At 44.9% G+C, this 22189-nt stretch overlaps 1 protein-coding gene and 1 long non-coding RNA gene across 2 annotated transcripts; one reads left to right on the top strand and one right to left on the bottom strand.

Annotated features, from left to right (window-relative positions):
- Window positions 1–402: 402 nt before the first annotated feature.
- On the top strand, window positions 403–18513 carry LOC306734540 (uncharacterized protein; the record flags this gene model as incomplete). The annotated part of the gene is made up of 24 exons (XM_079215897.1): window positions 403–438; window positions 1055–1157; window positions 2821–2953; window positions 3375–3507; window positions 4120–4221; window positions 4314–4416; window positions 5584–5729; window positions 5806–5878; window positions 8988–9132; window positions 9582–9668; window positions 10010–10153; window positions 10237–10358; window positions 10784–10922; window positions 11772–11820; window positions 11907–12008; window positions 12358–12477; window positions 12903–12996; window positions 13601–13688; window positions 13917–14056; window positions 14154–14306; window positions 14423–14521; window positions 14684–14775; window positions 15752–15897; window positions 17229–18513. 24 exons carry the CDS (start codon window positions 403–405, stop codon window positions 18511–18513), a joined length of 3834 nt encoding a protein of 1277 aa, XP_079072023.1.
- Window positions 18514–19341: 828 nt separating this feature from the next.
- LOC306733990 lies at window positions 19342–21878 on the bottom strand. The gene is made up of 2 exons (XR_013770958.1): window positions 21759–21878; window positions 19342–20260 (listed from the first exon to the last, which is right to left on the bottom strand). It is a non-coding gene; the product is annotated as an uncharacterized lncRNA (long non-coding RNA).
- Between the last annotated feature and the right edge of the window lie 311 nt (window positions 21879–22189).

Below are 22189 nucleotides of genomic sequence, written 5' to 3'. Positions count from 1 at the left end.
TATATGTATAAAATATATATATATGTAATATTGTAATTAATATAACCCTAACCCGATTGTAGTAACATAATCCGACCACTAGAGGGCACCACACCACAACCTGTCTCTCTCTCTCTTTCTCGTGTTCCTCCTCATCACTCAGGGTGGACTCAACCTCTGAGACTGCAGACAACACACCTCTCTCTCTCTCTCCTGTCTCTCTCTCTTCTGTCACTCTCTCTCTCTCTCCTGTCTCTCTCTCTCTCTCTCTCCTGTCTCTCTCTCTTCTGTCACTCTCTCTCTCTCTCCTGTCTCTCTCTTCTGTCACTCTCTCTCTCTCTCTCTCCTGTCTCTCTCTCTCTCTGTCTGTGTCTGTCTCTCTCTCTCTCTCTCTCTCTCTCTCTCTCTCTCCTTCAGTGAGACATGAAGAAGAAGCGAACGCTTGGTTTTCTGCTCTGGGTAAGTTTAGAAAATCTTCTGATTTTTACTCGTCAACAATGTATTAAAATATAAATGAATACATGAATTAAATATAATCAATCTTAAGTGATAAATAGTGTTTGTTTAACTTTGAAGGGAAGTGAATATGTTTAATAATCAAGTGTTTTTCATTTCATTTAACATTATTTTATTTAATTGTCTTCGTATGAAGCGATTCCTCAAAGTATTTCATTTGAGTTTTGTTTATATTTATGTATATATATGTATTCTCATCGTCAACAGGAGAACTTTTGTCAAAAATGAAACTTTAATAAAATAAATCTTTGTTTACATTTCGTGATGTTTGTTTTCTCCATAAAATAATATTTATTGTATTTATTTTCTGACTGAAAACATTAAATGGGATTGACTTCAATTCTATTAATTTTTTATTAGGTAATTAATGTGTTTAGACAAATTATTGTATTAATATTACAATAACAGGCCGTGTGCGTGTGTTTTGTGTTTGTTTGTGTGTGTGTGTGTGTGTGTGTGTGTGTGTGTGTGTGTGTGTGTGTGTGTGTGTGTGTGTGTGTGTGTGTTTGTTTTGTGTGTGTTTGTGTGTGTGTGTTTGTGTGTGTGTGTGTGTTGACAGGTGTGTGTGTGCTGTGTGAGCTGCTGGCATGATCTTGACAACAGTGAGTACGACTGCTGGCCGCTAGAGAAACCAAACGAATACAACATGATGGACTGTGGAGGTGAGAACCTTCTCCTTCTTCTTCTTCTTCACCTTCTCCTTCACCTTCTCCTTCATCTTCTCCACCTTCACCTTCTCCTTCATCTTCATCTTCTCCTTCATCTTCATCTCCTCTTTCTCCTTCATCTTCTCCTTCATCTTCACCTTCTCCTTCATGTTCACCTTCTCCTTCATGTTCATCTTCTCCTTCATCTTCATTTTCTCCTTCATCTTCATTTTCTCCTTCATGTTCATCTTCTCCTTCATGTTCATCTTCTCCTTCATCTTCACCTTCTCCTTCATGTTCATCTTCTCCTTCATCTTCACCTTCTCCTTCATGTTCATCTTCTCCTTCATGTTCACCTTCTCCTTCATGTTCTCCTTCTCCTTCATCTCCTCTTCTTCATCTTCACCTTCTCCTTCATGTTCACCTTCTCCTTCATCTTCATCTTCTCCTTCATGTTCATCTTCTCCTTCATGTTCTCCTTCTCCTTCATCTCCTCTTTCTCCTTCATCTTCACCTTCTCCTTCATGTTCACCTTCTCCTTCATCTTCATCTTCTCCTCCATGTTCACCTGCTCCTTCACCTTCTCCTTCATCTTCACTTTCATCTTCTCCTTCTCCTTCATCTTCACCTTCTCCTTCATCTTCACCTTCATCTTCACCTTCATCTTCTCCTTCATCTTCACCTTCTCCTTCATCTTCATCTTCACCTTCACCTTCATCTTCTCTTTCTCCTTCATCTTCACCTTCTCCTTGATCTTCTCCTTCATCGTCACCTTCTTCATGTTCACCTGCTACTTCACCTTCTCCTTCATCTTCACCTTCATCTTCATGTTCACCTTCATGTTCACCTGCTCCTTCACCTTCTCCTTCATCTTCATCTTCACCTTCTCCTTCATCTTCACCTTCTCCTTCATCTTCATCTTCACCTTCACCATCACCTTCTCTTTCTCCTTCATCTTCAACTTCTCCTTCTCCTTGATCTTCATCTTCTCCTTCTCCTTCATCTCGTTACAAACTAAACAGATTTTTTTTAATAAAATAGACTCACTGTAGATTATGTATATCCAGAATTAGTGATAATATAGTTTGATACGTTGTAATGTTCCCTCTACCTGTCTGTCTGTCTGTCTCTCTCCCATTCTCTGTCTGTCTCTTCCTGTCTGTCTCTCTCTCGCTCCCTGTCTGTCTCTGTCTGTCTCGCTATCTTTCTGTCTGTCTCTCTCTCTCTCTCCCTGTCTCTCTACCTGTCTGTCTGTCTCTCTCTCTCTCTCCTTGTCTCTCTCTCTCCCTGTCTCTCTACCTGTCTGTCTCTCTCTCCCATTCTCTGTCTGTCTCTCTTCCTGTCTGTCTCTCTCTCGCTCCTTGTCTGTCTCTGTCTGTCTCTCTACCTGTCTGTCTCTCTCTCTCTCGCTCCCTGTCTCTCTACCTGTCTGTCTGTCTGTCTGTCTGTCTCTCTCTCTCTCTCTCTCTCTCTCTCTCTCTCTCTCTCTTTCTCTCCCGGTCTCTCTACCTGTCTGTCTCTCTCTCTCGCTCCCTGTCTCTCTACCTGTCTGTCTGTCTGTCTGTCTGTCTGTCTGTCTGTCTGTCTGTCTGTCTCTCTCTCTCTCTCTCTCTCTCTCTCTTTCTCTCCCGGTCTCTCTACCTGTCTGTCTCTCTCTCTCTCCCTGTCTATGGTCCAGGCCTAGAGATGTCCTGGGTGGTCCGTCCTCCAGAGACGGTGAAGAGCGGTGAGTTTTTCAGCGTCACGTATTCGGTGACGGCGACGGACTCGTTCTACCAGTGGGCCGTGGAGAACCACATCTTCTCCCACAGGTCTGTACTGGTTTACATCTGGTGTACTGGTTTACATCTGGTGTACTGGTTTACAGCTGGTGTACTGGTTTACATCTGGTGTACTGGTTTACATCTGGTGTACTGGTTTACAGCTGGTGTACTGGTTTACAGCTGGTGTACTGGTTTACATCTGGTGTACTGGTTTACATCTGGTGTACTGGTTTACAGCTGGTGTACTGGTTTACAGCTGGTGTACTGGTTTACATCTGGTGTACTGGTTTACAGCTGGTGTATTGGTTTACATCTGGTGTACTGGTTTACAGCTGGTGTACTGGTTTACATCTGGTGTACTGGTTTACAGCTGGTGTACTGGTTTATAGGCAAAGAAGGTGGCATGAATGATGCAAATTATGCAACCAACAGCGTGTGTGTGTGTGTGTGTGTGTGTGTGTGTGTGTAGCTCCATATCAGACGCAGACGCAGCTCGGAGGTTTTGTGAACACCTGGACTGTCCGTCCAACTGGAAAGACGCTGACGGAGACAACTGCTGCATTCACCATGCAAACATCCACTCCTGCCCGCTGGGTCACATGGTACTGGTCACATGGTGCTGGTCCACATGGTGCTGGTCACATGGTGCTGGTCCACATGGTGCTGGTCCACATGGTACTGGTCACATGGTACTGGTCCACATGGTGCTGGTCCACATGGTACTGGTCACATGGTACTGGTCCACATGGTACTGGTCACATGGTACTGGTCACATGGTACTGGTCACATCGTACTGGTCACATGGTATTAGTCCACATGGTACTGGTCACATGGTACTGGTCACATGGTGCTGGTCCACATGGTACTGGTCCACATGGTATTAGTCCTCATGGTACTGGTCCACATCGTACTGGTCACATGGTATTAGTCCACATGGTACTGGTCACATGGTGCTGGTCACATGGTACTGGGTCCTGAATTCAAACACAGCTACTGCTGCAATTATGGAGTCCAGTTAAAGCACCAGTTATATTATTTAAAGGACCAATGATTAGAGGCAACTAGGAGCTATTTAGATGATCAATAATACCATAAAAATGATCAATAATACCGTTAAAGTGATCAATAACACATTAAAGTCGGATGCAGTCGTCCCTTGAACTAGACTTGGTGCTTTGTTACTGTAAGACGTGTTAAAGTGTTCGCCCCTCCAGACGGAGAGCATCTGTGGTCCCTGGATACCCGACGACGGGAAGATCTTCACTCACACCATCTCCACCTCGGGGAGGATGACCCAGAACAACTGGACCGCCAAGGTGAGGGTCACCTGTCCGGGTTCTCTGGAGGCTTCGTGTGACTAGGAACAGGAAGTAGAGACACTGTGTGAACCCTGAACTCTGTCCTGCAGGTGGTTCTGTTCCACGCCGGCTTGACCTCGATCATCGCTCACATACGAGTCGGTCGCATGCAGGTCGCTCTCGAGGCCAAGAGCACGGTGCAGCCGGCTGTCGGTAGGTTGACCTTCAGTCTCACATTACCTGACCTCTGTATGTCTTGCTGTAAACCAATCACCATCGTCTCAGCACGGTGTGCGGAGAGGGGAGAATGCGCTCAGTGGCAGGCTTATACCCAAGTCTTCATCCAGTTAGTCAGACCAGCTGAGCTTCTACTTCCTCGCATGACTCTTGAAACAAACACAACGAGGGTCACGTGACCAACAGAGGAAGCTAAAAGGTCCAGTCTTGGATCCCATGTCACATGGTCAAAGTCATGTTCAGTTTATAAAGAAGTCCGTCCGACCTCGGCGTAACCGTTCTTTACTCTTGGATCTGGGTCTGGAACCCGGCGGTCGCTCAAGCGGCCTTCTGGGTCGGCCCATAGCCCTCCTGCCAGTTCGACATGTCCACAAGGAAGTTGTCCAAGAGGAGTTCTGATCAGACGAACCGTCTCAACTTACTGATCTCCTCCGAGTTCCTCCCGAGTATCTGAACTCCTCACCTGGTCTCTCAGGTGGAGTCGAGACATCCTGCCATGGAAACTCTTTGTCTTCGTCCACAATCTCATTCTTTGGATTACGACCCAGGACTCTCTGACTCACCGCCGATTAAAGACCTATCCATTGAAGCCCAGCTCCTCTTCACCCCAACAGTCAATCACAGACCCCCAGCGCTAGACCACTAGGCCACCAAGTATTAGAGGGCCACCAGTAGAGAGGTGAAAAACCAACCAGCAACAAAGGTCTCCAGCTGGAGGTGAACTGGACCTAGAACTCCAATCGGAGGGAGGCCATCTATGGCTGTTGGTAAAGTTTAAGGTATATTGTAAGCTCAGAAATAGCAGAGACCATTGTCTTTGGGTATGGGCAGGGGCGACTGTGGATCAGTGATTAGCATGGCTGTCTTTCAATCAGAGGATCGGTGGTTCGAGCCCCGGCTGCGCTCGTCCTTGCGTCCTTGAGCAAGACACTTAACCCCTAACTGCTCCCCGTTGCTGTGTCTACGGTGTATAGAGGAAACATGTAAGTCGCTTTGGATGAAAGCGTCAGCTAAATGTAAAGTATGAGGCTACACGTGGGAAAGGTCCAGGTCCTGTGGGGATTTCACACTCATCACATTGGTCCAGTAGTCTCTCCACTCCCAAAACATGAACCAGCAGCTCCTCTTTTCTCTCCTCCTAAGTGTGTGGCGATGGCGTCTGTGAGGAGGCGGAGCTTTGTTCCACCTGTTCAGCCGACTGTGGTGAATGCCCGATGACCGCGACCATGAAGCTGGCCATCGGCCTGCCGCTCAGCCTGCTCTGCCTCTGCTTTGTACTGACGGCCGTGGTGAGAACTCACAACACAGCACCCAACATTATGCTCAACAGTACACACAATAATAAACCCAATCTGTCTGGTGTAGTGGCTGAGGTACCAGAAACGGAAGCTGCTGTGGGACGAGAGCTGGATCATCGACTTCAGCAAGATAAAACAAGGTACTGTGACAATCCAGACCTGTTTAAGCTGCCTGGCCCCGACCCGTTTCGTCAACTCTTAACTGCTCTGAAACTGATGAGGAACTAGTACAAGAGGTCTGAAACTGATGAGGAACTAGTACAAGAGGTCTGAAACTGATGAGGAACTAGTACAAGAGGTCTGAAACTGATGAGGAACTAGTACAAGAGGTCTGAAACTGACTGATGAGGAACTAGTACAAGAGGTCTGAAACTGATGAGGAACTAGTACAAGAGGTCTGAAACTGACTGATGAGGAACTAGTACAAGAGGTCTGAAACTGACTGATGAGGAACTAGTACAAGAGGTCTGAAACTGATGAGGAACTAGTACAAGAGGTCTGAAACTGATGAAGAACTAGTACAAGAGGTCTGAAACTGATGAGGAACTAGTACAAGAGGTCTGAAACTGACTGATGAGGAACTAGTACAAGAGGTCTGAAACTGATGAGGAACTAGTACAAGAGGTCTGAAACTGACGAGGAACTAGTACAAGAGGTCTGAAACTGACGAGGAACTAGTACAAGAGGTCTGAAACTGATGAGGAACTAGTACAAGAGGTCTGAAACTGACGAGGAACTAGTACAAGAGGTCTGAAACTGATGAGGAACTAGTACAAGAGGTCTGAAACTGATGAGGAACTAGTACAAGAGGTCTGAAACTGACTGATGAGGAACTAGTACAAGAGGTCTGAAACTGATGAGGAACTAGTACAAGAGGTCTGAAACTGACGAGGAACTAGTAGAAGAGGTCTGAAACTGACGAGGAACTAGTAGAAGAGGTCTGAAACTGATGAGGAACTAGTACAAGAGGTCTGAAACTGATGAGGAACTAGTACAAGAGGTCTGAAACTGACGAGGAACTAGTACAAGAGGTCTGAAACTGATGAGGAACTAGTACAAGAGGTCTGAAACTGATGAGGAACTAGTACAAGAGGTCTGAAACTGATGAGGAACTAGTACAAGAGGTCTGAAACTGACTGATGAGGAACTAGTACAAGAGGTCTGAAACTGACGAGGAACTAGTACAAGAGGTCTGAAACTGATGAGGAACTAGTACAAGAGGTTTGAAACTGACTGATGAGGAACTGGTAGAAGAGGTCTGAAACTGATGAGGAACTAGTACAAGAGGTCTGAAACTGATGAGGAACTAGTACAAGAGGTCTGATACTGATGAGGAACTAGTACAAGAGGTCTGAAACTGACGAGGAACTAGTAGAAGAGGTCTGAAACTGATGAGGAACTAGTACAAGAGGTCTGAAACTGACGAGGAACTAGTACAAGAGGTCTGAAACTGATGAGGAACTAGTACAAGAGGTCTGAAACTGATGAGGAACTAGTACAAGAGGTCTGAAACTGATGAGGAACTAGTACAAGAGGTCTGAAACTGATGAGGAACTAGTACAAGAGGTCTGAAACTGATGAGGAACTAGTACAAGAGGTCTGAAACTGATGAGGAACTAGTACAAGAGGTCTGAAACTGATGAGGAACTAGTACAAGAGGTCTGAAACTGATGAGGAACTAGTACAAGAGGTCTGAAACTGACGAGGAACTAGTACAAGAGGTCTGAAACTGACGAGGAACTAGTACAAGAGGTCTGAAACTGATGAGGAACTAGTACAAGAGGTCTGAAACTGATGAGGAACTAGTACAAGAGGTCTGAAACTGACTGATGAGGAACTAGTACAAGAGGTCTGAAACTGATGAGGAACTAGTACAAGAGGTCTGAAACTGACGAGGAACTAGTAGAAGAGGTCTGAAACTGATGAGGAACTAGTACAAGAGGTCTGAAACTGACGAGGAACTAGTACAAGAGGTCTGAAACTGATGAGGAACTAGTACAAGAGGTCTGAAACTGACGAGGAACTAGTACAAGAGGTCTGAAACTGATGAGGAACTAGTACAAGAGGTCTGAAACTGATGAGGAACTAGTACAAGAGGTCTGAAACTGACTGATGAGGAACTAGTACAAGAGGTCTGAAACTGATGAGGAACTAGTACAAGAGGTCTGAAACTGATGAAGAACTAGTACAAGAGGTCTGAAACTGATGAGGAACTAGTACAAGAGGTCTGAAACTGACTGACGAGGAACTAGTACAAGAGGTCTGAAACTGATGAGGAACTAGTACAAGAGGTCTGAAACTGACGAGGAACTAGTAGAAGAGGTCTGAAACTGATGAGGAACTAGTACAAGAGGTCTGAAACTGACGAGGAACTAGTACAAGAGGTCTGAAACTGATGAGGAACTAGTACAAGAGGTCTGAAACTGACGAGGAACTAGTACAAGAGGTCTGAAACTGATGAGGAACTAGTACAAGAGGTCTGAAACTGATGAGGAACTAGTACAAGAGGTCTGAAACTGACTGATGAGGAACTAGTACAAGAGGTCTGAAACTGATGAGGAACTAGTACAAGAGGTCTGAAACTGACGAGGAACTAGTAGAAGAGGTCTGAAACTGATGAGGAACTAGTACAAGAGGTCTGAAACTGACGAGGAACTAGTACAAGAGGTCTGAAACTGATGAGGAACTAGTACAAGAGGTCTGAAACTGACGAGGAACTAGTACAAGAGGTCTGAAACTGATGAGGAACTAGTACAAGAGGTCTGAAACTGATGAGGAACTAGTACAAGAGGTCTGAAACTGACTGATGAGGAACTAGTACAAGAGGTCTGAAACTGACGAGGAACTAGTACAAGAGGTCTGAAACTGATGAGGAACTAGTACAAGAGGTTTGAAACTGACTGATGAGGAACTGGTAGAAGAGGTCTGAAACTGATGAGGAACTAGTACAAGAGGTCTGAAACTGATGAGGAACTAGTACAAGAGGTCTGATACTGATGAGGACCTAGTAGAAGAGGTCTGAAACTGACGAGGAACTAGTACAAGAGGTCTGAAACTGATGAGGACCTAGTAGAAGAGGTCTGAAACTGATGAGGAACTAGTACAAGAGGTCTGAAACTGATGAGGAACTAGTACAAGAGGTCTGGCACTGGTCTGAACAGGCCTTAAACGGATGGCCTGGTCCAAACAGGTCTGTGCAGGTCTAGAGCCGTCCTGATAGATCTGTATCCCCCCCCTTTGTATCTGTAGATCAGGAGGCTCGTATGACCATGGGCAGCATCATGAGCGTACCGGTGGGGAACAGCGACAGTAACACCAGCTGCGTGACGGCTCTCAGCTGCAACATGGGACAGCCGGGGTCCCGGAGAACCCTGTTCACCTGCACAGGGATCTAGTATGCCATCCGTTTGTCCACCTGTCTACTTGAACCGCCTTGCTGCTGTCAACACGGGGGTTTCTTTTTGATGCTGCCACTCAGGACGGGCTGCATGTGAAATTGTCCGATACGATGCATAATTCACGGCACCAACCACCAATGAAGCCACAGATTTCTGATGTGAAGTGCAGTTTGAAGAGAGGCAGCATGCATTTTGATTTCAATTCGGAACTACTTGATCAAACAATCTACTTGTGCTCTTAAGAACCAGAGGTTCAGTTGGCTGATGAAGACACAAAGTCAGTTTAAAGATGCGAGTAAGAAAGACATATCCAAGAGCAAAAGTCTGCTTAATGTTCCTTCTGGGTAGTAGAGAAAAGTAGAGAAAAGAAAAAGCATCCAGCATTTAAAATAAATACAATCTTTATAACATATGATGATTGATTTATGATACTTTTGTTGTCCAGTGATGGCAGGACGGTGGCCATCAAGAGGATTCAAACGAAGACGTTCTATCTGTCCAAAACCATCAGACAGGAAGTCAAACAAGTCAGGTGACGAACACACTCGTCTTCCTTCTTTGTCTACGTGACGTTAAACCCCATTTATGTTAAAACACAAAACACTGGGTTTTCCGTTCGTTATGCACATTTATATTTCACAGCAATTAAATGGAAATGTATCTCCATGAGAGATTGAAATGTTGACCCAGATGGATTAAAACTCAGATGTATTCTGAAATGTGTACAAAGGGGCTTCACCTTGGTTTGGTTTTATTTGTGACTGATCGGTTCCAGAAACTTTGGGCTTTGTTGGTGAAAAAAGAGGCATTAAACGTGACTTTTAGTGCTTTGACGCTCTCTCTCTCTCTCTCTCTCTCTCTCTCTCTCTCCAGGGAGCTCGATCACCCAAACCTCTGTAAATTCATTGGCGGTTGTGTTGAGGTGCCGGATGTGGCCATCGTGACGGAGTACTGCCCAAAAGGAAGCCTGAACGACGTTCTCCTTAACGAGGAGGTCCCGCTCAACTGGGGCTTCAGGTCTCATTTCAGATCCTGGAGATTTAGGCGGCTGATGATTCATCCGGTTCACGAGGAATGACCGACAGTTTGATTCCCTCCAGGTTTTCGTTCGCCACAGACATCGCCAGAGGGACGTCGTACCTGCACCAACACCGGATCTGTCACGGCCGACTCAAGTCTCTGAACTGTGTGCTGGACGACCGCTGGGTCTGCAAGATTACAGGTGAGGCAAGGCGTCTATTTATTTAGTCTGTTTATCTCAGAAACTGATTCAAATTTATAGAAATAAAAAGTACTATTTTCATGCTGTTTTTAAAAGTTTTCCTTTACATTAAAAACAAGACTTTGTGCAGAAGAAAACATCTGGTAAAGTTAAGAGCTCAGAAGTGTTTCGTCTATGAGTTGAATAAAGATTATCTCAACTCCTCATAGAATCAATATATCGTTATATCGTTTTTCTGAGCATGCAGAATAATAATTATTGATAATAATAATATGGGTTTATCAGTAGATTAAAACAACAGTAGCAAAAATCAACAGAAAAAAACCTGCATCTTTTACGTAATCTGACTTCAGCCCTGAATCCCTGGACCCTGATTGGACCGTTTTATTTCCCGATGTTGATTGACGCGTGGTCTGTCCTGTCAGATTACGGGCTGATGACGTATCGCAGGGACGACGGCGCCGAGCCTCTTTCCTCCTATCAGCAGAGAGTTCTGGAGGTTTACATGCCGCCCGAGTTTCAGAACTCGAACATGGAGCCGACGCTGGCTGGAGACGTGTTCAGGTACTCGGAACAGTTACCTCATGCTGAGTTCACGCCAAACGCCAGGCGAAGGTTTCTCTCGACACGATTACATACAAAGTCAATGCAAAGACGCCAATGGACGCCAATGGACACCATTGGACTCCAATGGACTCCAATGGACTCCAATGGAAACCAATGGACGCAAATCCGTGTCATTCATATTTACGCTCGAGCGAGAAATTCCTGTGACATTGTGTCTTTAAAGCCGATCAGCATTGAGATTCTCCACGTCATATAAGTACACAGACCAGATGATATGTGTATAAATATATGAGTATTAGCCACAGGATACAAATAATACCAATGCTGATGCATTTATACCTTTATGACGTTATGTTGAGCGGTGATGGAGCAGCTACAATGTTAGCGTAGCTTAGCACTGATCAAACCAGACTCCATTCAGAGAAACCAGCATTTTAAAAGTTGCTTACCTGTTGTCTTGAGGAGAAAACTAAACAAAACATGAATTGAGACTGTTTACTAATCAGCTTCATAATGTTGTTATTTCAGCTTCACTTCTGTCTGTTTGTTGTTATTAAGTGACAGAATGCTGATGATGTCATGAAGCAGACAGAATGCTGATGATGTCATGAAGCAAACGGGACGTTTAGTTTCTTCCTCAACATGAACGAAACAGCTCGACACATAATTTATGTCGTGATCAATAAACACAAATGATCCTGCGAGTAACGTTGTAATCATGTGACTGAGTGAACTGGCCTTTTAACCTCAACCTTTGACCTGAACTTCAATATATATATATATATATATATATATATATATATATATATATATATATATATATATAACACCTGTATGTTTTCCCAGTTATTCCATCATTCTGCTGGAGATCGCCACTCGCAGCGACCCTGTCCCAGTAAGTCCTCACCTGTCTGACGTCTCTTCTGAGTTGTGTTGTGCGTCACTGGTAGAATGGAGGACAGAAACATGAGTACTTTACAGGTGGAGGAGTCGAGTCTGGAGAGTTCCTGGTGTCCCCCTCTACCTGAGCTGATCTCCAGTAAAGCAGACAGCACCTGTCCCTGTCCTGCTGACTACGTAGAGGTGAGAACCTCCACACCTGGATAGTCATACCTTGACTAACGTTAGATACGTTGTTGATTTGTTAATCAGCCTGTTATTATGCAAACTAGCTACCTAGCACACTACCTAACTAGCAACCTAGCACACTACCTACCTAGCTAACTAGCTACCTAGCACACTACCTACCTAGCAAACAAGCTATCTAGCAAACAAGCTACCTAGCAAACAAGCTACCTAGCACAGTAACTACCTAGCTACCTAGCACACTAACTACCTAGCTAGCTAACTAGCTATCTAGCTAGCTAACTACTTATCTAACTCACTAACTGAGCTCTTCTGCCGTCTTTTTGTCCCTCCTGTGTTCCCGTAGCTGATCCGCCGATGTCGCTCTAACAACCCCGCCCACCGACCCACCTTTGAACAAATTAAGAAGTTTGTTCACCGAATCAACCCGATCAAAGTCAGCCCGGTGGACATGATGATGAACCTGGTAAGAACCTGTGTCACACAAAGTCCAGAGTCACTGTATACGCATTATATCATAAAATATCACTGTATACGCAATATATCATAATATATCACTTCATACGCATTATATCACGCTAGATCGCGTTATGTCATGTTATGCTGCGTTATATTGTGTTATCTCATATTATATCATGTTATATCATAATATATCACTTCATACACATTATATCACACTATATCGCGTTATGTCACGTTATGCTGCGTTATGTCACGTTATATCATGTTATCTCATATTATATCATGTTATATCATAATATGTCATATTCAGTCTTTCACAATCTATTTAATATTGTTTGTAATAAGAGACAGCTATTATGAATATAGGAGAATAAGTATGTTTTAAAATGTTATATTTAGTTTCATATGAACTTTAACCGTTTGTTTCAGATGGAGAAGTACAGTAAACACCTGGAGGTGCTGGTGACGGAGCGGACGCAGGATCTAACGCACGAGAAGCAGAAGACCGACAGGCTGCTTTATAGTAGGACACACACTGACGTACACACACTGACGCACACACACTGACGTACACACACTGATGTACACACACTGACGTACACACACTGACGTACACACACTGACGTACACACACTGATGTACACACACTGACGCTGACGTACACACACTGACGTACACACACTGACGTACACACACTGATGTACACACACTGATGTACACACACTGACGTACACACACTGACGTACACACACTGATCTACACACACTGATGCACACACAATGACGTACACACACTGACGCACACACACTGACGTACACACACTGACGTACACACACTGACGTACACACACTGACGTACACACACTGACGTACACACACTGATGTACACACACTGACGTACACACACTGACGTACACACACTGATGCACACACACTGACGTACACACACTGATGTACACACACTGATGTACACACACTGATGCACACACACTGATGCACACACAATGACGTACACACTTGTCTGTCTGAATTCAGTCTGAAACTGAACATATTTGGATGAAAACTTTCTTTTCAAAAAGACATAATATATCTGAATAATCTTAAGCTAGCTGCATGTTTGTGTCGTAGGTATGCTTCCTAAACAGGTAGCTGATGACCTGCGGCAGGGCAAACCAATGCAGGCTCAGAGTTACGTCAGCGCCACCATCTTCTTCAGGTAGGACAGGATTCAACCTCCGGGTCTAAAAAGTGAAGCCAAAGCTCCATGTGTTAAAGCTGCATTCTCTCTCCTGACCACCAGGGGGTGACTTCTCTGGTTGTATAGAAGACTATGAGAAAATTACTCCTTACTTACTTCTCTTGATTTATCTAAACCTAACAACAACATGGCGATGGACACGTTTTGTGTGTGTGTGTGTGTGTGTGTGTGTGTGTGTGTGTGTAGTGATATTGTGGGCTTCACTCAGCTGTCCAGCAGCAGCACTCCTTACCAGGTCGTAGACTTCCTTAACAAGCTCTACACAACGTTTGACGACATCATCGACAACTACGACGTCTACAAGGTGGAGACCATCGGAGACGCCTGTGAGTGACACACACACACACACACACACACACACACACACACACACACACATACAACCACCATTGTTGTGGTCTGGATCTTTGTGTGGTCCCATAGACATGGTGGTCTCCGGAGTTCCCATTGAGAACGGGATCCTCCACGCCGCGGAGATCGCCAGCATGGCTCTGGACCTGGTGGGCGTCTGTCGCACCTTCAGGATCCCCCACAAACCCAACACACAGCTGCAGATACGAGCCGGGATACACTCTGGTACGTGCACACACACACACACACACACACACACACACACACACACACACACACACACACACACACACACACGTCAAACGTATTGATCAGTATTGAACGTAGTGAGCGCTCTGCAGGGCCGGTGGTGGCCGGGGTTGTGGGGACGAAGATGCCTCGTTACTGTTTGTTTGGAGATACAGTGAACACGTCGTCGAGGATGGAGTCCACCAGTCTGGGTAACACTCGTTATTACACATTAAAGCACCAACTATATCATGTAATAATACATGTTATTCTGAAGAATGAGTAACTTTGATCGCTAAAGCTTTTGTGCTTGTACCAGAGTATTTATTTACTGTGGTATTAGTACCTTTACTGAAGTAGCTGAGTCTTTTCAGCCCTGAAGATTCAGTGCAGCTCCAGTACGTTCTACCTGCTGGAGGAGATCGGAGGCTACCTGCTGGAGTGCAGAGGGATGATGCAGGTCAAGGTGAGCATGAGCTCAGTTCTGTCAGGCACTGGGAACATTGGGAGCATTGGTAACATTGAGAGCATTGGCAGCATTGGTAACATTGGGAGCATTATTAGCATTGGTAACATTTGTAACATTGGGAGCATTGGTAACATTTGGAGCATTGGTAACATTGGGAGCATTGGTAACATTTGGAGCATTGGTAACATTGGGAGCATTGGTAACATTTGTAACATTGGGAGCATTGGAAACATTTGGAGCATTGGTAACATTGGGAGCATTGGTAACATTGGGAGCATTGGTAACATTGGGAGCATTGGTAACATTTGGAGCATTGGTAACATTGGGAGCATTGGTAACATTGGGAGCATTGGTAACATTGGGAGCATTGGTAACATTTGTAACATTGGGAGCATTGGAAACATTGGGAGCATTGGTAACATTTGTAACATTGGGAGCATTGGTAACATTTGTAACATTGGGAGCATTGGTAACATTTGGAGCATTGGTAACATTGGGTGCATTGGTAACATTGGGAGCATTGGTAACATTGGGTGCATTGGTAACATTGGGAGCATTGGTAACATTTGGAGCATTGGTAACATTTGGAGCATTGGTAACATTGGGAGCATTGGTAACATTGGGTGCATTGGTAACATTGGGAGCATTGGTAACATTTGGAGCATTGGTAACATTGGGAGCATTGGTAACATTGGGAGCATTGGTAACATTTGTAACATTGGAAGCATTGGTAGCATTGGTAACATTTGGAGTATTGGTAGCATTGGGAGCATTGGTAACATTGGCAGCATTGGTAACATTGGGAGCATTGGTAACATTGGGAGCATTGGTAGCATTGGTAACATTGGGAGCATTGGTAACATTGGGAGCATTGGTAACATTTGTAACATTGGGAGCATTGGTAACATTGGGAGCATTGGGAGCATTGGGAACAATGGGAGTGCCCGGTCACTCTGGGTCTTGTCTCCAACAGGGGAAAGGGGACATGGTGACTTACTGGTTGGAGGGGAAGAAGATGTCTCTGGAGAAAGAGCGAAAACTGGACTCCTCAATGTCGGGCTTCCAGAACCACGACGGCCTCCAGAACCACGACGGCCTCCAGAACCACGGCGGCCTCCTGTACGCCACCTGACCCCCGAAGAGCCTCCTGAAGCATCAGAGCTTGTTGTGCGTCACACGTGTTACATTGTGTTCATGAAAAACTAAAATAATAGAGAACTGTAATAAGTCTTAATGTAGTAGATTCATATATAAAGAAATGTTACAAAATATAAAGGGAAATCAAAAAGTCCTGCTCTCCAACTAAAAGAACTCACAATTTGTTTGAAAGCTCTGTATTTAAATAAATATTTCCACCTGTTCTACATTCATTCAGTGGTGGAAAGTAAGAAATTACATTTTATTTAGTGCCGTCTTAAATACAATATTGAGGTACTTGTACATTACTTGAGTATTTCCATTGTCTGTTACTTTATACTTCTAGGGAAATATTGCAGTATTTTTACTGCACTACATTTATCTGACAGATTTAAAAGTTTGTAAACTTTAAATACAATTTATCTGTGAAATTATTCTGTAAAAGGTTTTAAACTGATATTTAATATATATATATATATCAAAATATTCAAAAATAGAATTTATTTTGGATTTTCCAAGATTATTTTTTTTTCGAAATGTTCCTTTTATTTATATTCAAGCCACATAAAATAAATCTATTTCATAAAACATAACTATTCTTTCTGCAACCACAGATTAATTCACATCAAAACAAATTAGTCATTTCTTTGCAGAATGAATACTTTTTCTTTTGGTATTTTAAATGCATTTTACAGGTATTTTCACAGTGTGGTATTTGTACTTTTACTAATACTCCCTCCACCACTGGTGAAAGCCACAGATCACCTGATCAGCTTTGACAGCTAATGTTTGGATCAATAAATAAAGGTTTTACAGATGAATAGTGATTATCAGTGTAAGGAGTCTGTGATATTTGTCTCTCTGTGGTTACGTGTTATAAACTGTTCTATTGTCTTCGTTTGTCTGTTTTTGACGACAGTTTTAGGAAAATGTGTTTACAGAAGAAAACCAGGACAGTTTCATAGGTTCATCTTGGGATGTTTGTAGTTTTAATGAGCGGAGGACTCGAATATCTTTACATTTTAGGCACAAAATATGATTCAATTAAAAACGATGAACTGTAGAGATTTTTCAGACAGTTCAAGCTGAAAGCGGCTCATTGTGCCGACGCTTGTTTGAATATTCATGTCGCCGTGTCGAGCAGACGTGAAGACAACAATGCATAAAGCTTGTTTAACCTCTTACTTCTCTTACTAAATAAATATATGTCACAAACAGATGTCTAATGTGGTTATTTTAAAATATCCTACATGACAGAATTACTGCCTCCTCCACTGACCAGGCAAGTTTCAGTTCACATGCCTCTCCAAAAGGTCACTTCAGGCAGACGTACAGGAGGATGTACAGGCGGACGTACAGGAGGACTTACAGGCGGACGTACAGGCGGACGTACAGGCGGACTTACAGAAGGACTTACAGGCGGACGTACAGGCAGATGTACAGGCGGACGTACAGGCAGACGTACAGGCGGACATACACAAAGACGTACAGGCGGACGTACAGGCAGACGTACAGGAGGACTTACAGGCAGACGCACGAGCGGACGTACAGGCAGACGTACAGGCGGACGCACAGGAGGACGTACAGGCGGACGTACAGGCGGACGTACAGGAGGACGTACAGGCGGACGCACAGGAGGACTTACAGGCGGACGTACAGGAGGACTTACAGGCGGACGTACAGGCGGACGTACAGGCAGACGTACAGGCGGACGTACAGGCGGACGTACATAAAGACGTACAGGCGGACGTACAGGAGGACTTACAGGCAGACGTACAGGCAGACGTACAGGCGGACGTACATAAAGACGTACAGGCGGACGTACAGGAGGACTTACAGGCAGACGTAAAGGAGGACTTACAGGCGGACGTACAGGCGGACGTACATAAAGACGTACAGGCGGACGTACAGGCGGACGTACAGGCGGACTTACAGGCAGACGTACATAAAGACGTACAGGCGGACGTACAGGAGGACTTACAGGCAGATGCACAGGCGGACGTACAGGCAGACGTACAGGTGGACGCACAGGAGGACTTACAGGCGGACTTACAGGCGGACGTACAGGCAGACGCACAGGAGGACTTACAGGCAGACGTACAGGCGGACGCACAGGAGGACTTACAGGCAGACGTACAGGCGGACTTACAGGAGGACTTACAGGCGGACGTACAGGCGGACATACAGGAGGACTTACAGGCGGACGTACAGGCAGACGCACAGGCGGACTTACAGGCAGACGTACAGGCGGACGCACAGGAGGACTTACAGGCAGACGTACAGGCGGACTTACAGGAGGACTTACAGGCGGACGTACAGGCGGACATACAGGAGGACTTACAGGCGGACGTACAGGCGGACATACAGGAGGACTTACAGGCGGACGTACAGGCAGACGCACAGGAGGACGCACAGGAGGACTTACAGGCAGACGTACAGGCGGACGCACAGGAGGACGTACAGGCGGACGCACAGGAGGACTTACAGGCGGACGTACAGGCGGACATACAGACGGACGTACAGGAGGACTTACAGGCGGACGTACAGACGGACGTACAGGCGGACGTACAGGCAGACGTACAGGCGGACAGCTTGTGAGCATAATAATTCATCTGAAAATTGTCAGCTACGGACTTCTATAGTTCTTGTGATTAGAACATAATAATAGAACTAAATGTGTTTAACAGTGTGTGTGTGTGTGTGATGGGCTAATCTGCATGAGGGGTTTGAATACAGCACAGCTGGAAACGCCTGCTTGCTTTTCCTTTTCAGAAAACACAAACACACACACTTTTGTACATCATGTAAACATTTTCATCATTTAGTTTTGACACAGATGTCTTTTGTTGACAAACTGTTGAACTCTAACTTGAATAAAAACAATAATAACAATAATGTGTGTGTGTGTCACTCAATAATGTATTTATTAAAGTATTTTCATTATTTCTCTTCTCTGACTCACCGAGGACAAATTCATGTTAAATGTTTTCATATTTATTTGGTTCTAACTGGCTAGCTTAGCATAAAGACTGGAAGCAGGGGCACATGGGAGTTTTGTTTTTTAACAGTTTCATCCGAGGAGCAGAGTGTGGATGTTAATCACAGATGAGCCTTTCAAGTGTTTTTAATAGAATGAGTGCTCACCTCTCTCTCCACTCAGCACAGAGCTCGCTCGCCCTCATCCACCCATTCTGTTGAGGGGAATTACCATATCTGAGAGGACACACACATCAAACAGCTGTGTGAGTCTGTGCGAGAGAGAGTGTGTGTCTGTGTGTTCAGAGCTCTTAGTTACTGAATACATCACTGGTCTTTGTTCTAGATCAATCTGATTGGATCCTCCATATGGCGCCTGTGGACCAATCACAGCGCAAGAAACCAGCCTCTTCAATATCAAAGTGAAACCAAAAAAACAAGAACACATGATAGTGTTTATAAATAAAGTTTTATTCTCAAACGTTCACACTCGTGCCTGTACAGCGGCTGGTTAGCTTAGCTTAGCATAAAGACTGGAAACAGGGAAACAGCTAGCATGGTTACTATGAGCTTTGTTTTATTTAATAATCTATCAAATATAGAAGATTGTAGTCCTCATGAAGGAGATCAGCAGGCCTCAGGGTTCTTGTAGTCCTCATGAAGGAGACCAGCAGTTCTCAGAGTTCTTGTAGTCCTCATGAAGGAGATCAGCAGGCCTCAGGGTTCTTGTAGTCCTCATGAAGGAGACCAGCAGGTCTCAGGGTTCTCGTAGTCCTCATGAAGGAGACCAGCAGGCCTCAGGGTTCTTGTAGTCCTCATGAAGGAGACCAGCAGGTCTCAGGGTTCTTGTAGTCCTCATGAAGGAGACCAGCAGGTCTCAGGGTTCTTGTAGTCCTCATGAAGGAGACCAGCAGGTCTCAGGGTTCTCGTAGTCCTCATGAAGGAGACCAGCAGGCCTCAGGGTTCTTGTAGTCCTCATGAAGGAGACCAGCAGGTCTCAGGGTTCTTGTAGTCCTCATGAAGGAGACCAGCAGGTCTCAGGGTTCTTGTAGTCCTCATGAAGGAGACCAGCAGGTCTCAGGGTTCTTGTAGTCCTCATGAAGGAGGCCAGCAGGTCTCAGGGTTCTTGTAGTCCTCATGAAGGAGACCAGCAGGTCTCAGGGTTCTTGTAGTCCTCATGAAGGAGGCCAGCAGGTCTCAGGGTTCTTGTAGTCCTCATGAAGGAGGCCAACAGGTCTCAGATCCTGCAGCCAATGGGCTGTCAGTGCTGCTGCAGGAGGGCGGTCCTCTCCTCCAGCAGCCAATGAGCAGCGATCCTGCTGGCGTAGATCACATAGGACCAGGACAAGACCACCACAGCCAGCAACACCTGAAGGCAGAAGAAGACTCTGAGTGCCTCCACGACGAAGAGGTTCACTGTATGTATGTATGTGTGTATATAGTATTATATAGCGGTGCTCACTTCACCTCATATTTAAAACACACATACAACAGTACAGTACACATAATCTGTTTCACTAACTAGCTTTAGCTGCTCACTAACTAGCTCTAGCTGCTCACTAACTAGCTCTAGCTGTTCACTAACTAGCTTTAGCTGCACACTAACTAGCTCTAGCTGTTCACTAACTAGCTGTAACTGCTCACTAACTAGCTCTAGCTGCTCATTAACTAGCTCTAGCTGCTCACTAACTAGCTCTAGCTGTTGACTAACTAGCTCTAGCTGCTCAATAACTAGCTCTAGCTGTTCACTAACTAGCTTTAGCTGTTCACTAACTGGCTCTAGCTGCTCATTAACTAGCTCTACCTGTTCACTAACTAGCTCTAGCTGCTCATTAGCTAGTGCTACCTGTTCACTAACTAGCTCTAGCTGCTCACTAACTAGCTCTAGCTAGCACTACCTAGCTTTAGCTGCCCACTAATTAGCTCTAGCTGCTCACTTACTAGCTCTAGCTGCTCACTAACTAGCCCCTAGTTGTTCACTAACTAGCTCTAGCTGTTCACTAACTGGCTTCAGCTGCTCACTAACTAGTTCTAGCTGCTCACTAACTAGTTCTAGCTGCTCACTAAGTAGCTCTAGCTGCTCACTAACTAGCTTCAGCTGCTCACTAACTAGCTCTAGCTGTTCACTAACTAGCTCTAGTTGTTCACTAACTAGCTTCAGCTGCTCACTAAGTAGCTCTAGCTGCTCACTAACTAGTTCTAGCTGCTCACTAAGTAGCTCTAGCTGCTCACTAACTAGCTTCAGCTGCTCACTAACTAGCTCTAGCTGTTCACTAACTAGCTCTGGTTGTTCACTAACTAGCTTCAGCTGCTCACTAACTAGTTCTAGCTGTTCACTAACTAGCTCTAGCTGCTCACTAACTAGTTCTAGCTGTTCACTAACTAGTTCTAGCTGCTCACTAACTAGCTATTGCTGCTCACTAACTAGTTCTAGCTGCTCACTAACTAGCTCTAGCTGCTCACTAACTAGCTCTAGCTGTTCACTAAGTAGCTCTAGCTGCTCACTAACTAGCTTCAGCTACTCACTAACTAGCTCTAGCTGTTCACTAACTAGCTCTAGCTGCTCACTAAGTAGCTTTAGCTGCTCACTAACTAGCTCTAGCTGCTCACTAACTAGTTCTAGCTGTTCACTAACTAGTTATATCTGCTCACTAACTAGCTATTGCTGCTCACTAACTAGTTCTAGCTGCTCACTAACTAGCTCTAGCTGTTCACTAAGTAGCTCTAGCTGCTCACTAACTAGCTTCAGCTACTCACTAACTAGCTCTAGCTGTTCACTAACTAGCTCTAGCTGCTCACTAAGTAGCTTTAGCTGCTCACTAACTAGCTATAGCTAGCACTGACTAACCAGGTAACCAGTAACGTACCAGCGTGTAGACCCGGTCCAGGTCGCGCCTGCTGAAGGGCGCCATCTTGTTTCGATCCCGCCGGAACACAGATGGTCAACGGTTTGTTTACACGGAGACTTCAGCGGCGCTTCGTTCTTCTTCTCTGGTTGTAAAGCGGGTTGTCGCCGCAGAGTGAAGCGCGGTACCGCCACCTGCGGCTGCGGAGCGTCACTACGTCACATTCAATCTGACCATAAACACATGAATATTAACAACAACATGACGAATATATTTAACATGACTCACAATAGCACTAATACATTAATATTGTATCAATATATATTTATACATATACATTTGTAATGTACATATATTGCTCAACAAGTGAATGAGTGTGTATTTATATGACTACAACACTACACCTGTTGACCGGTAGGGGGCAGCACTGACCATGCGAGGATGTCTCACTC

The sequence above is a fragment of the Taurulus bubalis genome (genome assembly GCF_910589615.1).
Source record: "Taurulus bubalis genome assembly, chromosome: 3".
NCBI lineage: Eukaryota > Metazoa > Chordata > Actinopteri > Perciformes > Cottidae > Taurulus > Taurulus bubalis.
The sequence above is the reverse complement of the archived record's forward strand: the minus strand, read 5'-3'. Positions and strand labels throughout refer to the sequence as shown.